The sequence below is a fragment of the Taudactylus pleione genome, unplaced genomic scaffold (genome assembly GCF_031769625.1).
Source record: "Taudactylus pleione unplaced genomic scaffold, aTauple2 ptg000018l, whole genome shotgun sequence".
Lineage (NCBI taxonomy): Eukaryota > Metazoa > Chordata > Amphibia > Anura > Myobatrachidae > Taudactylus > Taudactylus pleione.
Window position 1 is genome coordinate 5,846,345 of NW_028284420.1, and position 17,999 is coordinate 5,864,343.

The following is a 17,999-nucleotide window of genomic DNA, read 5'->3' on the forward strand; positions in this document are numbered from 1 at the left end:
CTGTAAATGGATCACATAATACCAAGGATGCCTTTCCAAACTAGCTATATCTTTTGAGGACTGGGGTACCCACTGGCACATTCCACCCTCAATTAACTATATATGTGACCCAATATTGTTTGTTTTGTTAGGATCTTAAATTTTATCAGAAATACCTTTTGAAAGTATGGATGGCTGACACATGTATACAACTAAGACTGCTTGTATAATTTCTATTTGATGCATAGTTAACCCCACATGTACATTAAAAGGGGGAATTCAGTTAGCCGCACACTTTTAACTCTTGATTTAAGAGCCTGGAGCTATTCAATTACTGTGTGCGGTAAGTCTAGAGGGTGCACTTAAAGTGGATTTCTGTTTCCACCTCAGGAGGGCGCAAACAGAGAACCTCATTAAGTGCACCCTCAGGGCTAGTTATGGACTTACTGCTTGTGGTAATGGCATAGCTCCGGGCACATAACACGGAATCTGTACCTTACCGCACATTAGCCGGTGGGCTTACCGCAGGATATGGCGCTTACTACAGAATATTATTGCTCAGGGCACTTAACCCAGGAGCTAAAAGTCCTGTGGCTAATTGAATTCTTCCCTAAGAATTGCTTTTACCGAGTTTATAGCCTATTGGAAAACATTTTTCCTATAGTTGTCTTTGATTTTAAAACAGTAGCAGTCTGTAGCTTACTGCAAAATCACATTCATTTTTATATGAAAATGAAAACTACTGTTGGGTTTTATTTGAGAGGCATCACCTTTTAATTACAAATAGTAAAGGCCCTGTGCAACAATTGTTAAATTTCTCACTTTAATATTTATTATTTTGAGATCATGTATTGCAAAATAGCTTTTTTTGCAACACAATAAATTTAACAGATTTATTGACTAAAGGCCCCCATACACGGTGCGATATGCGACTTGCGATCCGACGGCCGACATTTTGGGTGGTCCCCACACACAGAGCGATCGGGTGGCCGGCCGGCACCCCCCCTCCCCTGCCCGCATAGCGCTGCATTGGAACGTACATCGCATCCCCAGATCAACTGAACATGCAGTAAGTTCTGGAGGTGCAATGTACGACCCCACGGGAGTGCGCACTGGCCGATGATATGCCCACACACTGTACGATTATAGCAGCTATATCGTACCAATCAGTCAGATTGGTTGCTATATCGCACCATGTATGGGCAGCATAACTCCTTCAACAAATGTGTGATGTAATTTTCTTCTGGCTCCTGTTTGGTGTTAACTTTATATTATACATTTATATGATCATGCTCTCTGGTCTGCATTGTTGAATGTGTTTGCTGATCGGAGGTTGCTCTTTTTTTTTTTTCTGCAGGATAACGTCTCTGGCTGAGTCTCAGCTGCAGACCCGTCAGCAGATAAAGAAGCTTGAGGAATTGCAGCAAAAGGTGTCCTACAAAGGAGACCCCATCATTCAGCACCGGCCCATGCTAGAGGAGCGGATTGTGGAACTATTTAGGAATCTCATGAAGAGGTGTGTGGTATGTTGATGAACAGTGTGCATTATCGAACTGGGGTGATGAGAGAGGAGGTTATAGAACCATGCAGGTGGGGTTATGCTACACATTTGTCTAAAGGAGGGTATCCACTACCCGACAGTGAAAAGACTGAACGATATCGTTATCGTTCAGTCGTTCACTACACTGCAGGGTGCCCACACTGAACGATATGTCGTTCAGTGCAGGCACAATCAATCATCTGCAAACATGCTGAACCTGACGATATCGTCAGGTTATCCAGCATGTTTGAACGATGATAGATGTCTAAAAGACCAAATTTTCAAACGATTATCGAACGATTTTATCGTTATCGTTCAACTTTATCGTCTAGTGGATACCCCCCTTAAGTGTTGTGCAACTGTCCCCCATTCGTTTCTAGAGATCATTTTATTAGTTTTATTTATATAGTGCCATCACTAATGCACACTATACAGACAATGTCATTCATCTCAGTCCCTATCCTGTGCAATAAACACACTGGTGTAACTTGAAAGCAACCATATAACCCACCAGTATGATTTGAAGTGTAAGTGAAAACCAGAGTAACTGGAGAAAACAGACACACACACACAGACACACAGACACACACACACAGACACACACACACACACAGACACACACAGACACACACACACACACAGACACACACACACACACAGACACACACAGACACACACACACAGACACACACACAGACACACACACACACAGACACACACACACACAGACACACACACACACAGACACACACACACACACACAGACACACACACACACACACACACAGACACACACACACACAGACACACACACACACAGACACACACACCACTTTTGACTCCAATGCTTAATTCTGTGTTGTCCCTATACTTTTTTTTTTTTTATGAAGACATTGCTTAATTAGTACAATATTTGGGCTTAGTTGCCAACGCTTTCTAATTTCCATAACCCTTTCAGGTTCTTATCATTGGTGGCTTGTCGTAGAGCACTGCCTGTGGCTTTCATTGATGCAAGTCTTCTAATTTGATAGTGTTATAATAGCAATTCTTTAATGTATATCATTGAAACACATTTTATTCTCATGGTCACCATATATAGTCAGCTTGCATGGCAATTCATACTTTGCAATATTTTGTGTAGAGGATGCAGAATTTTCTCAGTGCAAGTCTATGCTGTGCATCGCTGCTGAAGCTAGCTGCCATTAGTGTGCACACAAGAAAAAACTGATGTATTTGGGCTTCCGTCTGTAAAAGGACGGAAACCTACAAATAAAGGACAGGAAGTGTGTTTGTGTGATTGTCAGAGAATTTAACAATACTCCCTGATCTTGAACTTGTATATGCGTTGCATATGTTCTTCCTCAACACCCAAAAGTGCAGTAGCTAATTCCATGTTAACCTGTTGACATGTAAGATTTCAACAGAGAGTTGGTTACGCAAAGAAAAGTATATTTAATTGTATGCTGAAAAGGTTTGCGTTTATACATTTTACTGTATGGCTGAAAATGCTCCATATAATGAACAATTGTTTTCTTAATATACATGACATTAATACCTAAGCAATATAAACAAATCCTACAGTAGATGCATAAACACATGTGATATGTCGTCATGGTAATATGTGGAAAAGAGATCTTCATGGATACAGAACTATCTGCCATATTAAAAGTGAGTACTGTGTCTGCAAGGCTAGCAGTAATTTATGATGACTTGGTAAGACATAAAACATTTACGTTTTTTTCTTTAAGTGCCTACTTCCATCCCTGTATCTCGTTTTAAATTGTTCCTGTGTAGTCAGCAGCTATAGACCCTGAGAGGATTTGACAGAATGTTCCTCTCTGGCAGGGGTATTTAACATGCGGCCCTCCAGCTGCTATAGAACTACACATCCCAGCATACCCTGCCACAGTTTTGTTATTAGTGCAATCTAAAACTGTGGCAGGGCATGCTTGGATGTGCAGTTCCACAGCAGCTGGAGGGCCACAAGTTGAAAACCCCTGCCATACAGGACTTCATGAATCTGTGGGGTGCTGAGAGGCGTGAGTTGGTCTGTCATACTTTCTTCCATGTTTCCAAGTGCATGACACAGCCATTCATATAAGGAAGGGAGAGAGTGTTATAATATCATGGTTTTTTTTTTTTTCTCTCCTCCCACCCAGCGCCTTTGAGGTAGAGCGGCAGCCATGCATGCCAATGCACCCAGACCGCCCCCTGGTGATCAAGACAGGAGTACAATTCACTACCAAAGTCAGGTTGGTTCATGCAATAATGTGAGCATAAAGAGGGCCTTTTTCAATGTTAAAGAATTTTATTCTGTGATAGCAATTATATTCTTTTTTTAGAAAGCATAATGAACCTATGGAACACATAACAAAATGACAGGCTTCTTATATATTCATAGTATTTAAATGTCCATGTTATAGATATGAAAATGATACCGAAGGAAACCTGGCGCTAATGGTATGTTAAATCACATTAGAAATAATGGCTAGAAATTATCACTCCAGCAGCAAAGAGTCAATGTGCTTGTGGTTGCACATATATAAGTACACCCAGGTGTCCCGCAGAGAAACACTAAGAAAACACCCGTGCGCTGATGTAAAAAATGAAGAATGGTACAATCTGTTATATATTAAGTAATTTTTTTATGTATATAAACAAATTGTTTAACTCGCATATAATCTAATTCATTGACCGGCCAACAAAAATGACAAAATGAACATTACATATAGAAAAACTCCATGGTTTCAATAAAAAAATATTACACACATTAAATACTTAAAATTAATTCATAATCTAGTTCCAAGCTTTTATTGTAGTTGGAGAGGTGATTATATAAATTTGATGTCTCAATAGCAAGCAAGTTCTATATCCGCACCCAGTTTGCCGCTTTTTGATATAATTAATATGTCCTCTTATGAGAGAATACGTATGAGATCTCTCATCTGATAAACTGCTGCCGCAGTCGGTTAGGATGTAGTTGCCGGTTAAATTGGCTCCATATTATCCAGACTCAATATGTGTATACACAAGTGGTAGCTCCGTAACAGCCAAAAATGCTTGAACACATGCACGACGGCCAACACGCCTCCTCTGGAGATCCACACTACTTCTCTAAGGTAGTCATGAGAGACAGGCGAGGAGAGGGAGATATAAAAAATGATCCAATGCGCTGTTATTTAAAGCAGCCAGTAGGGGTTGTCAGCCCCAACGAAATATAGAATATGTACAAAAGTGTATACCGGCGCTGAATTAAGTTGCTGTATATGATTAAAACACAGATATGTGTGCAATTTATATCACATTTATTTCATAATATTGTTGAACATAAAATATACAAAACATAGCATATAAACATACCCTATATCTTGGGAGCATAAAATTCAATGTCCAATGGAATCGCTATTGGGGGGCTGTTTAATCCAATTGATATGACACTAATGTGAGGAGAGGGAGATGTATTTTCTCTGACAGGAGACATCTTTAATCAGTATAAAACAACAAGATAACAGCGCTCGAATATTAAAATATTTAATAGCTAATAAGAAGCATATAGATACTTCAATACATAGAATCAAAAACCGTTTAAAAGTGATAATCCACCAATCATAAATCTCATCCGTGAATGCTCGGAGGCATATTTTTAATCCAATTGTGGTAAAGTAATGTGCTGTTATTGTATAGTCCAGACCAAATAATTACTAAGTCCAGTGTCCAATATTAAGCTGGGGTCCTAGTTAGCAATGCTGGCAGGCTTTTGCATGGATTCGGTCCCCTGGGCAAAGGTATGGCAGTTGCTGGTACAGCTGGAAAGCACGCTGGATACCAAATGGATAGCGCTCCTTGGTTGAGAAGAATGGTGGAGAATAGGCAACCAATCCCTGATGCGTTTTGCTGTGTCAAAACCACAGCTTTATCAAACCTTTGTTTTTTATTCTATGTATTGAATGTATCTATATGCTACTTATTAGCTATTAAATATTTTAATATTTGAGCGCTGTTATCTTGTTGTTTTTATGGCTTTTCTATACTGAGGACTGATTGCCCTCTTATATACAGCTGCTCTTCAGTATTGTATGGAATATACTCCCAATTAGCGCTCCATCAGTATTGTTACTGCTTGTCTTTGTGACATCTTAATCGGTACCTGTCAGGCTACAGTGTCCTTGTTGTAGGCATTAGTGCAATCTCGACCTCATGGGCTGTTTTGTATCCAAAAGTGACAGTGTGAGCTATAGATGTGCGAGTTCGGTTTTACTCAGTTGTTATCGCCAAATTATCGTAAGTTTGGATTAGTTCGGTTTTCTCCTTATTGGCTTTCCAAAACACGTTACAGCCGGATAGCCAATATGATGCAGTTTTTAAGATCCGAACATATCCGAGTAAAACTGAACCGCATATCTCTACTGTGAGTGCGTTGCTTCGGATCTCTACAAGTATGTGGTGAACAGGTGGATGTCAGACTGTATCCTGGAGTCCAAAGAGAGAAACCACTGATGCGTTTTGCACCTTCAATGGGGGCTTTTCAAAGAGTGGTATAGATCTCTATAAAGACCCTTTTTATAGCAGCAAACAACAATATTGGAAGTGATTACACCAATAAAAGAATTAACACCTGTTGGAATTTAGCTCCTGAATCACCTCCAACATCCTAGTCTATTCTCAATGGAACTTGTGTAACATGAATATATTTCCAATGGTAAGAATTCAAAAGGTATATGTTTATTCTGCATTTAACATTATAAAAGTCAAGTAGAAAGAATCCTTGATTTATAATACATAAAACAAACATCCGCAGCTTTTTCAAAAATCAATGTCATAAATATTACATCTATAAGCATAGCGCATGAACATATAAATATATATATATATATATATATATATATATATATATATATATATAGTATTTTAGTATAGAAAGAGAAGAAGGAAGGGGGCACTATATCGTGCTTGAATCAATTTATTACAGACCTATATATCCACGTCTCCATACACAAGAAGATGGACTCGTACCAATTTAATACACACTGTGGGCTGGATACCACATGACATTTACTGCACCCATATGGCAGAACTCCGTCCCGGCTGCTAGTCTCCTCTGTCTCCACACCGCTCAATGAACCCGTTTAGTATCGCGATCGGTTGAACCTCCGGAGCTTCTCACCAACGAGGAGGACGCTAGAGGGTGAGCACACTGCATCAGTCAGGCCACACACTAATGTGTTCTTGTGTTTGGAGACGTGGATATATATGTCTGTAATAAATTGATTCATGCACGATATAGCGCCCCCTTCCTCCTTCTCTTTCTATACTAGATCATTTGTTCCCATTTCAATCCAGGGTAATTTGAAGGGGAGCTGCGGTCTATAAATACAGGACCTGAGTGCTACATACCCACGGATATTGTGGAGGATCTTTTTGCTGGACTATTGAGACTTTATATAAGGACAGCTTTAAAGTGATCAGCGCACGGGTACGTGTGTATGTGTGTGTGTGTATATGTATATATATATATATATATATATATATAATATACCAATCAAAACACCATACATCTTTCCTTTAATAGCTCATATTCATTAAATATAAAATAAGAGAATTGTTTGCTGCTATAAACAGGGCCCTTATAGAGATCTATACCACTCTTTGAAAAAGCCCCCATTGAAGGTGCGAAACGCGTCAGTGGTTTCTCTTTTTGGACTCCAGGATACAGTCTGTGACATCCACCCGTTCACCGCATACTTCTAGAGCTCCAGAGCTACGCGCTCACATTGCCACTTTTGGATACAAAACAGCCCACGAGGTTGGGATTGTACTAATACCTACAACAAGGACACTACAGCTTGACCAGTATTGATTAAGAAGTCTCCTGTAGGAGAAAATACATCTCCCTCCCCTGTCTCTCACGACTACCTTAGAGACATAGTGTGGGTCTCCAGAGGAGGAGTGCTGGCCATTGTGCATGTGTTCAAGCATTTTTGGCTGTTTCGGAGCTACCACTTGTGTATACAAATATTGTCTGGATAATATGGAGCCAATTTAATGGGCAACTACATCCTAACTGACTGCGGTAGCAGTTTACCAGATGAGAGATTTCATACGTATTCTCTCATAAGAGGACATATTAATTATATCAAAAACTGCAAACTGGGTGTGGATACAGAACATACTTGCTATTGAGACATCAAATTTATATATTCACCTCCTTCAACCACAATAATAGCTTGGAACTAGATTAAGTATTCATTTTAAGTATTAAATGTATAATATTTTTTATTGAAACCATGGAGTTTTTCTATATGTAATGTTCAATTTGTTATTTTTGTTGGCCGGTCAATGAATTCGATTATATGTGAGTTAATCAATGTGTTTATATACTGTACATAAAAAATTACTTGATTTAAAACTGTACCATTCTTCATTTTTTACATCAGTGCACGGGTGTTTTCTTAGTATAGATATGAAAATACCATAGAGAACATCTTAGTGCACCAATCTGCTCGAATGAGTAATAGACTATACATTTTTAACCTTAATTTCTCTTTCATCCGCTCTGGGGGACAACCCGTGGTCTTCAGTGTTTTTTGTGCGTTAGTGGTTTGTGGTTGATCTGTAAGTTACACTGAAGACCATGGGTTGCAGTGGGGAGGATATCAGAGGGGAGGAGCTACTCCCTTAAAGTGATACTAGCCTAAATTAAGTGCCAGCTGCTACGGTCCCCACAAGCAACCCCCAGATGGATTCAGAGAAAAGGATTTAACAGTAAGTAAGATTATTTCACCTAATTTCCCTCACATTGTAGGTCCATGTACTAAAATACCCAGAGGGGTCACAATGATCAATCACTTGCTGTTTTGGAACCATAAAACCTATGTTGTGCCGCCATATATAGAGAAAATAAATTATATACCCTATACTATTATACACTGCTTTGTGATGCTTCGTTAACTGTGTATTTATATAGAACAGTTCTAGTGTACATCTATGGTGCCTCATTTATAATACTATATGCGCTTGCTAATACTATGGGCCGTATTCAATTGCCGGTGAAAAGCCGTTATCGCCGATACTTTTTTGCCGATGTCCAGTTGTTCAGGCTTTTCGCCGGTGGCGAGAGAGAGAGAGAGTGCAGAATTGGTGTCTTGGGGTGCAAACTTCCAAAAACCACCCTGCACCCCTTGGACAGTCCCCCAAAGGTATTCTGTGTCAAAACATATTTTTAAAAAGTACCACGGGATACCCCAAAAAAGTACTTTCGATTGGGGGTGAAAAAAACAAAGTTGGGGGACAAACGTCTAAACTAGCGAAATAGACTCAGGGGGGGTCTCCAAGTATGCCCCAGGTGTTTTTTTTTTTTATTTATTTTTTTATTATTATTATTGCAGGTTGTTGCGGCAGGTGGATTTTTCATGTATTTTAAAAGTTCACTTTAGCCACTTAAAAATATGCTTTCAGCCATTTTCAGGTATCCCAAATTTGATGGGACTACTTATTTTTAATAAAAAAACCTTTCTAAATGCTATTCTTCACCCCTTATGCAAAGACGCTAAACTGCACCTATTTAAACACCCCAAATACCTTCAGCAGGGCTATTCGGGGGTACCCATAGTGAACCCCCATGTCACAGCATTTTTGCGGGGTGTCAGACTGATGTCCCCAAAAATGACAGGACTTTTTCACCTGTTGCAGATTTGCCGCCTCCCGTTTTCGCCGATTTGGAATTGGATACGCGGGCACGAGGACGATACTTTATCCCTCTGAAAAACGGCGAAAAGACTTTTCGCTCCTAATTGAATATGGCCCTATGCGTGCTTTTTTTTTTTTTTTTTTTAATCTATTTGGTTTCAAGGAATTTGTTCAGGCAAATATAAGAGACTGCAGACAGGGAAAAAAGTAGTCTTCCTACTCTGAGAGTATTTTAATATCACAACATTGAGAGATTTTTAAGTGCAGAAATGTAACAATGAATATATGGGAGGCAATCCATGCTTGTGTATGCAGTCAACAAGGGCTCTGCAAAATCAGCCAGCAAGCTTGTTTTGAAACCCTTGTACTGATATATTTTTAAATTAAATAAAACTTGCACCCAATCCACCCTCTCTGGTAGTAAGGCAAGGTGGTAATAATTCCTGTGGGTCACCCTCTAGTTAACATAACCAGCTTTACACAAAGTATAGTTTGTTTTTTGTTTGTTTTTTATTATTGTTACACAGGGACGTGTAGCAGTAAGTTAGTATTCAGGAACTGATTTTATGTTTAGTGTGGTTTAAATGGGGAAGGCTTATTTTAATTAATGCTTTTAGTATTTGTCTACGCTTTTCATTTCATGTTTTATTTTATTATCTAGCTGATGAGGAACCGTATAAAGCTGTTGTAATGCACTTTGTTCACCCACAAAAATGTTGACATTTGGGGCTATATTAAAAACCACATTTTTTTTCTTCGGGTTTGAGGTGAACATTTAAATTGGCACTAAAATTAAGTGTAAAACGCACTGAACTTTAGGGCCTAATTCAGCTTTGGGAATAGAGTGAGAATTGGCACTTGACTGTGAACCTGGACATTCCATGGTGCAATGCAAGGGGTGTAAATACATAATTTTTTTTGCATGTGAGGTAAATACTGGCTGCTTTTGAATGTAGCCCACAAATACTGCACATCTTTATTATTACTCTACAATTTAGATGTCAGTTTGGACACTTCCCTCCCAAATCTAAATCTCTCTGCACATTTTAAATCTGCCTCACCTGCAGTGCAGCATGGTTTTAATAAGATTATCAGTTGAGTGAGACATCTTCCTCTATTTGCAAAGCTGATCAGGCCCTTTGTTCTTAATGGTAGCGCAGCTTGAAATTCTTACTTCGGCAGCTTCTGCTTCGTAAATATATCGCTTGGACTTAACACTGGTAGGTACATAGCAGTGGCGTAACTATGGTATTTGGAGCCCAGGGCAAGTTAAAAAACTGAGCACCCCCCCCCCCTCCCAAGTATGTGCAAGTGCTGAAAATGGGCGTGGCCACTGAAAATGGGGCATGTCAGCATAAAACACCACTGTTTTTAATCACTCTGGGAACATTCATTTATATGCACCTTAATGTCACCTGTAGTGGTGCCCCTTATGCAATGTCCCCCAGTGGCAGTGCCCTTTATACAGTGCCCCCGGCCAGCAGTGCCCCTTATACAGTGCTTCCGGCCAATACTGGTTCAAAATGTGCCTTGTAATTCTGAATGTCATTTGAAAATTCTTGTGAGCTGGCCAGTTATTGCTGTCTCTCGGTTTTGACATAGCTTTTACTGTGTGTATCTGTGTGTATAATACATCAGTTCCAATTTATTATGTTTACCTTCACAGACTTCTTGTCAAGTTTCCTGAACTTAACTACCAGCTGAAAATTAAAGTCTGCATTGATAAGTAAGTGGGAATTGTATGAATCCTGGGAATTGGACAAATATGTAATGTGTCAAGAGGGTTATAGGTGGCTGCAAACTCCACTATTGTAGTGTTTTGTTTTTGTTTTTTTTAAATCTACTTTATTTTTGAAGCTCTTGGATGTGTTAAAACAAGTATTTCCATGGTTTGTAGTAATAACTTTCTATCCAAATAGTCACCTTTTTCAGTAATTTGTACTATACAGTATTAATAAATATGCCCTCTGCCCTCCTGCTATAAACTTTTGGCTTTAGTACCAGCATTTTTGCAAGAAGTGATCTCAGACCATTTTATTATTATTATTATTATTATTATTATCGTTTATTTCTGTGGCGCCACAAGTGTTCTGCATCGCCTTACAAAGTACATAAATAGGTTGATCTGCTTATAGCCCTCTTTCTGCAACACTGGCAACAATATGGGGCATGTGAGATGTAGATGTGATGTATGAGCAGCGCTCAGAGGTTTAAATAATACACACAACAACTGTCTTCCTGTGGTCAGTGTTTCAATGTCAGAGCATTTTCGTAAATGCTCTGACATTGAAACGTTGACCACAGGAAGACAGTTGTTGTGTGTATTATTGAAACCTCTGAATGCCGCTCATACATCGCTCTATAGTTACAGCGTGTCGGTATTTGACACTCTCTTGCTGGCATTGGGGTAAAGTAATTATTTGGATCAGTTACTTTGGAGTAAAGAACACCAAATTTCTAGCACTATATACTGCTGCATCTTTGGATAATGCCCCCATATATCTATCTGTAAATCTGGCTGTGATACTAGCCAGTGCCTCCCCAGGCTTTTACCTCAGTGCATGTCATATCGATCTATCAAAACTCCTGGGGAGTCCATATGATTTACTGGCGGACGGATGCTGGCGATCAAAGACCAACAGCAGCTTCCCGATGCCGAAGATCCCAACAGGGGGCCGTTAAGTAGCCTAAATATCGGGGAGATTATTCCTTCCATAATGTAGGTACCCACTAAGAAGGTATTTTTCTAAATTCGACTCCTAAGGTGATGAAAGGGGCTATAATGTCTCCTCCACCTGTACAATGTCCTGACTGACTGTCTCATTGTGGCTACAGCACAGTTCAATTCAAACACCAACTGTCATCCCAAGTGCTGCCAATCATCACTGGCAGTTGGTGTGGCTCTCCTATTTGAATAGTGAGGGAAGGGAATGTGTTACTACAGAGTTGAGAGAGGAAAATGTGTTACAACAGCAGTGAGAGGGGAATGTGTTACTACACAGGTGAGGAAAGGGAATGTGTTACTACGCAGGTGAGGGACGAAAATCTCAAATGTGTTACTATGGGCTAAGGGAAGGGAATGTGTTACTACAGGGGTGAGTGAGTAATGTGTTACTACAGGTGTGAGGGATGGATTATATTTCTACACAGGTGAGGGAGGGGTATGTCGAATGTGTAACAACAAGGCGAAGGAGGGAAATGTGATTCTACAGAGGTGAGGGAGGGTAATGTATTACTATAGCAGTGAGGGAGAGGATGCATTACTATAGACAAGAAGGATTAATGTGTTACTGGAGAGGTGAGATGGAAACTGTAAATATCTAAGGTCTACCCGGGTGAAACCAGGTCCATCAGCTAGTAGAATATAAAACAAGAAGTACCTTGAAATTCTGTGATGTACTGGTAATAAAGTTACTGTTAATCTGCTACTAACTGCAATCTCTAAGCAGCTTCCTGTTATATTTTGCAGAGATTCGGGTGATGTTGCTGCACTCAGAGGGTAAGAGATGCATCTGGATATTTTTGCTGTTTACTATAAATAACAAATAGAAACAAGTGTGTGTACATGTGTGTGTTACACCTATCCTCAAATTATGACAAATAGCTTCGTTTGGCGCACCAAGGACTTTAACTTAGCTGCACCAATTGTCCAGCGGGAGACATTTTCACAAAAAAATGCATCACTAATGTGACAAAAGTACAATGCAGGGGTACCCTAAATTCGGTCTACGGTATTTCATGTAGCTTATGTGTGCGACTTAGTTGCTAGTGTGGGTAAAAAGGCAAACGTCAGGCATCAGGGCCATATTGCCCACGCCACACACAGTTATACTGCGCCTTTATACCAATTCCTTTGTAACAAAAATACGAATTATAAGCCCCTAGTACACTAGAAACAAATTTGTATGTAGCTACCATGTGAATAAGACAAGAATACAGTAAAAAGCAAAGAATGGGAATCGCTACATGTGGCAGAGCGTTTCTATTGCGCCAGGCGTTTTATGCAATATGGTGCAAAAAGGATGTGTTTAATGGTACATCTGTATAAGATATATTGCTGGACCAGAGCTGCCAGCTGTTGTCTGATAGGGGCATACATTCCAAGTATAAAAATTGGGATATATAGCTGATATACAAGTTACTATTATAGTGGGAAAATAGTTTACCCAAATTTGTACATTGTCATATGCGTTAGGTGACCTTTTTATGATTGTGCTATACAGTATGGAGATATATTAATTTAAGTCTCTTTTGCTCAATAGTTTTATAACCTTTTTTAGTACTATTATAATTCAAGAATATTATAAATCTATTTGTAGTTATGTTCTATAGAAGTATAGTTTGTTCTAAAGCCCTATAAAATGTCCATGCCATGTGCAAAATTCAAATATGATTCTGTTGGGCAGATGAACTAACTTTACATAAAGTATCAACTGCAGAGGCATGATGTGTGACTCTTACTGAGTGTTATCTGTTTGTCATTTATTTTGTATTTGAGACCCCTATCAATTATTTTATTGCTTATTCCAGTAATAGAAATAGTACCTGTAATTAGTCCCCCTTTTCTCCTTTTCCTGGAGGTGACTGTGGTCTGAACAAATATTCTTGTTATACCCCTTTCAGACTTAAACTCCCAGCCCGGACTCGGGACACTGAGCACGGGTTGAAGCCGGAGCTACCCCTTTTACACATGGGTATGACCCAGGTTATTACCAGGTCGTCACCCTTCACACTGGACCCAGGTCTTCCAGCTTTCAGTGCACTTGTAGATTGTCCTTTCCAAGTGCTACTGTCCCTGGCCAATGATTTTCTATTAGGCGTCATCCGGGACATCAAGACCCTGGTCGCACCTTTCACACGTAAGCCAGCTCGTCGAACCAGGTTGCAAGTCCGGGAAATACCCTGATAGTGACCAAGGTCAACCCGGGTCGGAACTTTCCCACATAAGCCGGACTCTGGTTGATGTGCGTCCACCTGCAAAAACCCAGGTTTTTGGCTTATGTGTGAAAGTGGTATTAGTATGGAGTGCCTCAGTTTCTATTGAACTGATATACTACATGCTCATGAATATTGATTTAGCCCACCAAATGTCTGCCTTGCTATGTGTATGTTTGCTAGCTGTTATCTAGGAGTGCGTTAAGGAGGGAGTGTTCAGTACCGTAGAAGGTTGCTCGCTCTCTGTTTGTGTGAGCTGTGGTTAATTTCTACCTTCCCCCTACCTTTTGCCACAATCACTGTATGCAAATTAAGGGAGTGTGTAACGATATAACACATTCCATTAGTGAATTCCTACTCCTGCTAATTTCCACAGCATTTTGAGAGAGTTTTGTGTACAGCTTAATATAACCTATACTTCTTTCAGGTCACGCAAGTTTAATATCCTTGGTACAAACACAAAGGTGATGAATATGGAGGAATCTAATAATGGCAGCTTATCTGCTGAATTCAAACACTTGGTAAGATTGTGTATACTAATTTTAGTAAAGGGTTAAACAATGTTTGCAACTTTCGTTTCTTTGAAATAATGAGAAGAGGATAGAAGCACCTTCCAGGAGATGATTTAGTAAATATAAATACTGTGAAGAGCTTATTGTAGGCTTTATCATACAAGTATTGACACATTTTGGCAGTTTCCTGCTAAGGGTATTACGTGGCACTGAACTTTCTGCATTTTCCCAGGGATGAGCAGGGACAGCGAGTACCTTGGGAAGCAACGCCTCGCTGTCTGTGGCGCAGGGACAGGTGTTTTTTGGGCTTCACTTCTGTCTCACCAGACAAGCTGGCTTAATCAAAATGCATGGTAAAGTTAGGTCGGGACCTTGTTGTATGGGTTTCTCTTGCTGGAAAGGATGTTGGAATCTGACACTTCTGCAGTTTAACTGGAGGCAGACTCCTGCTGCACTTATCAGACTCCCTATATTCTTATCAAAGTAAGGATTCCAATAGGTTATAGGAGACTAGAGGATTTCGTGCGAGCTGTTCGGGGGAGTGGAATGTTCCAGCTCTGGAGATGTAGGGGTAGAAAATTGGGAAGCATACTTTCCAAGCAGTTATTCCTTGTACCCTGTGACCCTTCACCCGGAAGTCCTTCAGCAGATCGTATAAATATGGAATGCTTCTACTTGAGGACAGGGGATCCAAAGGCATTGTTGGTAGAGACCTAGTCTATTAGAATTGTCAGATTTAACTCTTCCCTCTCGTTGCAATGCTTTATTATTCCTGAAGAAGAGAAAAGGAAGGGTGTTTGTATGATTCAGGTAGACCTGTTTAGTTAGGGTTCTTTTAATCATCTGAATTTAGCGTGGCTTGCTTTGAAGCTATGATTCTTTTGGATTAAGGTTTCTCTGATGGCAGATGACTAGAAAGTCCTTTTCAGGCAAAACTTATCATTGTGTTTGGAAAATTTGCATCTCCTGGTGTGAAAGGATAGGGATTGCTACTTTTTTTTCTATTGGCACGTCTCCTACTGTTTTTGCAACAGAGACGTGGCTTGATCTTGGGTCTCTGAAAGAAATGGATAGGGCTGAAATCTGAACCAACAAGAAATTTCCCCAATTGCTTATTTAATATTAACCTTTATTTCGATTGCGGCAGCATATTCAATTGTGCTTTTACATTTGGAAACAAAGCAGTAATAAAATAAAAATGGTTAATAACACAGCGTTAAGAGGGCCCTGCTTGCAGGCTTACAATCTATAGAGAAATAGGAATTTGATTCATGAGAATTCGTGCTACATATTGCAAATTGGAACAGCCAGGTTGCAAATGTTTGTAATGAGCTATTCGATCAAGTCACACATTGATGTTGGTCAGTGGGTTGTGTGTTGAAAGACCACATGTGTAAGTTTTGTAGATGGGAGGTAATTGGGTAGTGTAGCTCATTTGGGTGATTCTGGAATTTAAGATTGTCTGATGAGGTGAGTTTTCATGGAACACTTGAAGGTTTGCAGGCTAGAATAAGTCTTGTTGAGCGAGTGCATTCTACAAAGTGGTTGCAGCCCAGAAAAAGTCCTGTAACCGTGAATGGGAGCCCCTTGGGCTCTCAGTATTAAGTTGACAGCCTTGTAGCATTCCTTCTTCTGAACCTTTGGATGATTACATGGAAGGACACCTTTTTCTAGCTGTCGCTACAGCTATAGTTTGGGAAGTAGGGGCTCTGCGTTGTATATCTCCATATCTAAGTAATGAAGACAGCAAAACTCTTCTTTGGGCTAAACCTTTTCTTTCAGTGCACATGTTTTCTCTAAGATTCACTTAAATCAGCACATAGTGAATCCAGCCTTAGACCATGGTAGTACTTTTAACAGCTTATGATTGGGCCTGTGAAGTACGTAGGATAGATAACCACTTTTGTCCTTTTATGATGTCCTCAAGAGAGATTCACATGCATCTAAGCAGAACATGACCAGGTAGATTACTTGTTTAATGTAGGGTGCTTACACCGAGGCAGTTCAGCTTCTTCCTGAAGATGTGACGCTGCACTGTGCCAGCTCGGTGAGCAGCATGGTACATGGCCTTAGCTGAGCACACGGTTACCAAGTTTTTAGGATTCAACATTTTGAATCTAAAAATGCTTCTTTAAGATGGAGTGTTGCACAATTCTCTTCCATACTCTCATGTAGGAGCATGGTTGGGACATGTTGTTTTTGCATGAAAACCTTTTCTCTGTGACCTTTGGGTGACTCTGGACACCTATCTGTTTGTCTATGCTCCTTGTTCTCCTTTTTTTGGCTAAAACCATTATTATTGGAAAATGTTCTTTTTTTTCTTCACGATCATTGGGTTCCTCCTTGCTCTTCAGAGCCTAGTTAGAAAATAAGTTATAGAGGGAGAAGAGTTTAGACATTTAAAAAAAAAAAAAAATCTTAATTTGTATTTTAAAATAAAGTAGAACAGTAGGGGGTAAAATTACTAAAGTGAGAGATTTTAGAAGCGAGTTTTAAAAGTGATGTTGCCCATAGCAACCAATCAGATTCTACTTAACATTTAACTAGCACCTTCTAGAAGATAATAGCTAGAATCTGATTTGTTGCTATGGGCAAAATCACTTTTAAAGCTCACTTCTAAAAACTCTCACTTTAGTAAATTTACCCCTAGTAGTCAGTGTCCAAAGTAATAATGTCAATAGAGGCATGTGATCAAGACAGTATACAAAAACAGGACTGTTAATGGTGTAATCCTATAGTTAAAACTGATATGTAGAACATAGGCAAAACTTTATTATATTTGCTATGTAGCTAAATGGGACTAGTGTTGGTTAAGTTAATATCTACAGATGGCTAAAGAAGATATGAAAAGCCTTGGAGAGGGCTCCTGTTAGTAGATGCATTTTTGTAAGTGAGGTAATAACCTAAGGATTTCATATTTTTGTAGGATTTAATTTTTAAGTATGCTGGTATTTTCTACATGGTTGACAGGTACCAGGTTTTATTAAGGAATTTTTACCGGGAAGGGGCAGTTGGGTGTTTCCAGTGTCTTGTGACAAACATCTATATGGGGCAGACATTGTATATGACAGTGAAAAGAAGATGTGAGATGGCTTTTAAAGAACACCCCCTTTCTATAAACCTTCACTTCACCTCTCATGTTTGCTCTTTGTCAGACTCTCAGGGAGCAGCGTTGTGGCAATGGTGGAAGAGCTAATTGTGATGTGAGTATAACTACCTGCATATACTTACTTTCTAGTGTGTGTGTGTGTATGTATGTATGTATGTGTGTGTATATGTGTATATATATATATATATATATATATATATATATATAATATTAGTGCACATATCTACAGTGCCTTACT

General features: G+C 39.5%; 1 protein-coding gene across 3 annotated transcripts in view; it reads left to right on the forward strand.

The window, feature by feature from the left end:
- Window positions 1-17,999, forward strand: part of STAT3 (signal transducer and activator of transcription 3) — a 133,812-nt gene that overhangs the window by 88,462 nt on the left and 27,351 nt on the right. For all 3 annotated transcript variants that reach the window (XM_088442455.1, XM_088442453.1, XM_088442456.1), the window contains 6 exons: window positions 1,337-1,495; window positions 3,679-3,771; window positions 10,872-10,931; window positions 12,675-12,704; window positions 14,568-14,661; window positions 17,808-17,855. In XM_088442455.1, the coding sequence (XP_088298581.1) occupies window positions 1,337-1,495; window positions 3,679-3,771; window positions 10,872-10,931; window positions 12,675-12,704; window positions 14,568-14,661; window positions 17,808-17,855 (484 nt within the window). The remainder of the gene's footprint in view (window positions 1-1,336; window positions 1,496-3,678; window positions 3,772-10,871; window positions 10,932-12,674; window positions 12,705-14,567; window positions 14,662-17,807; window positions 17,856-17,999) is intronic.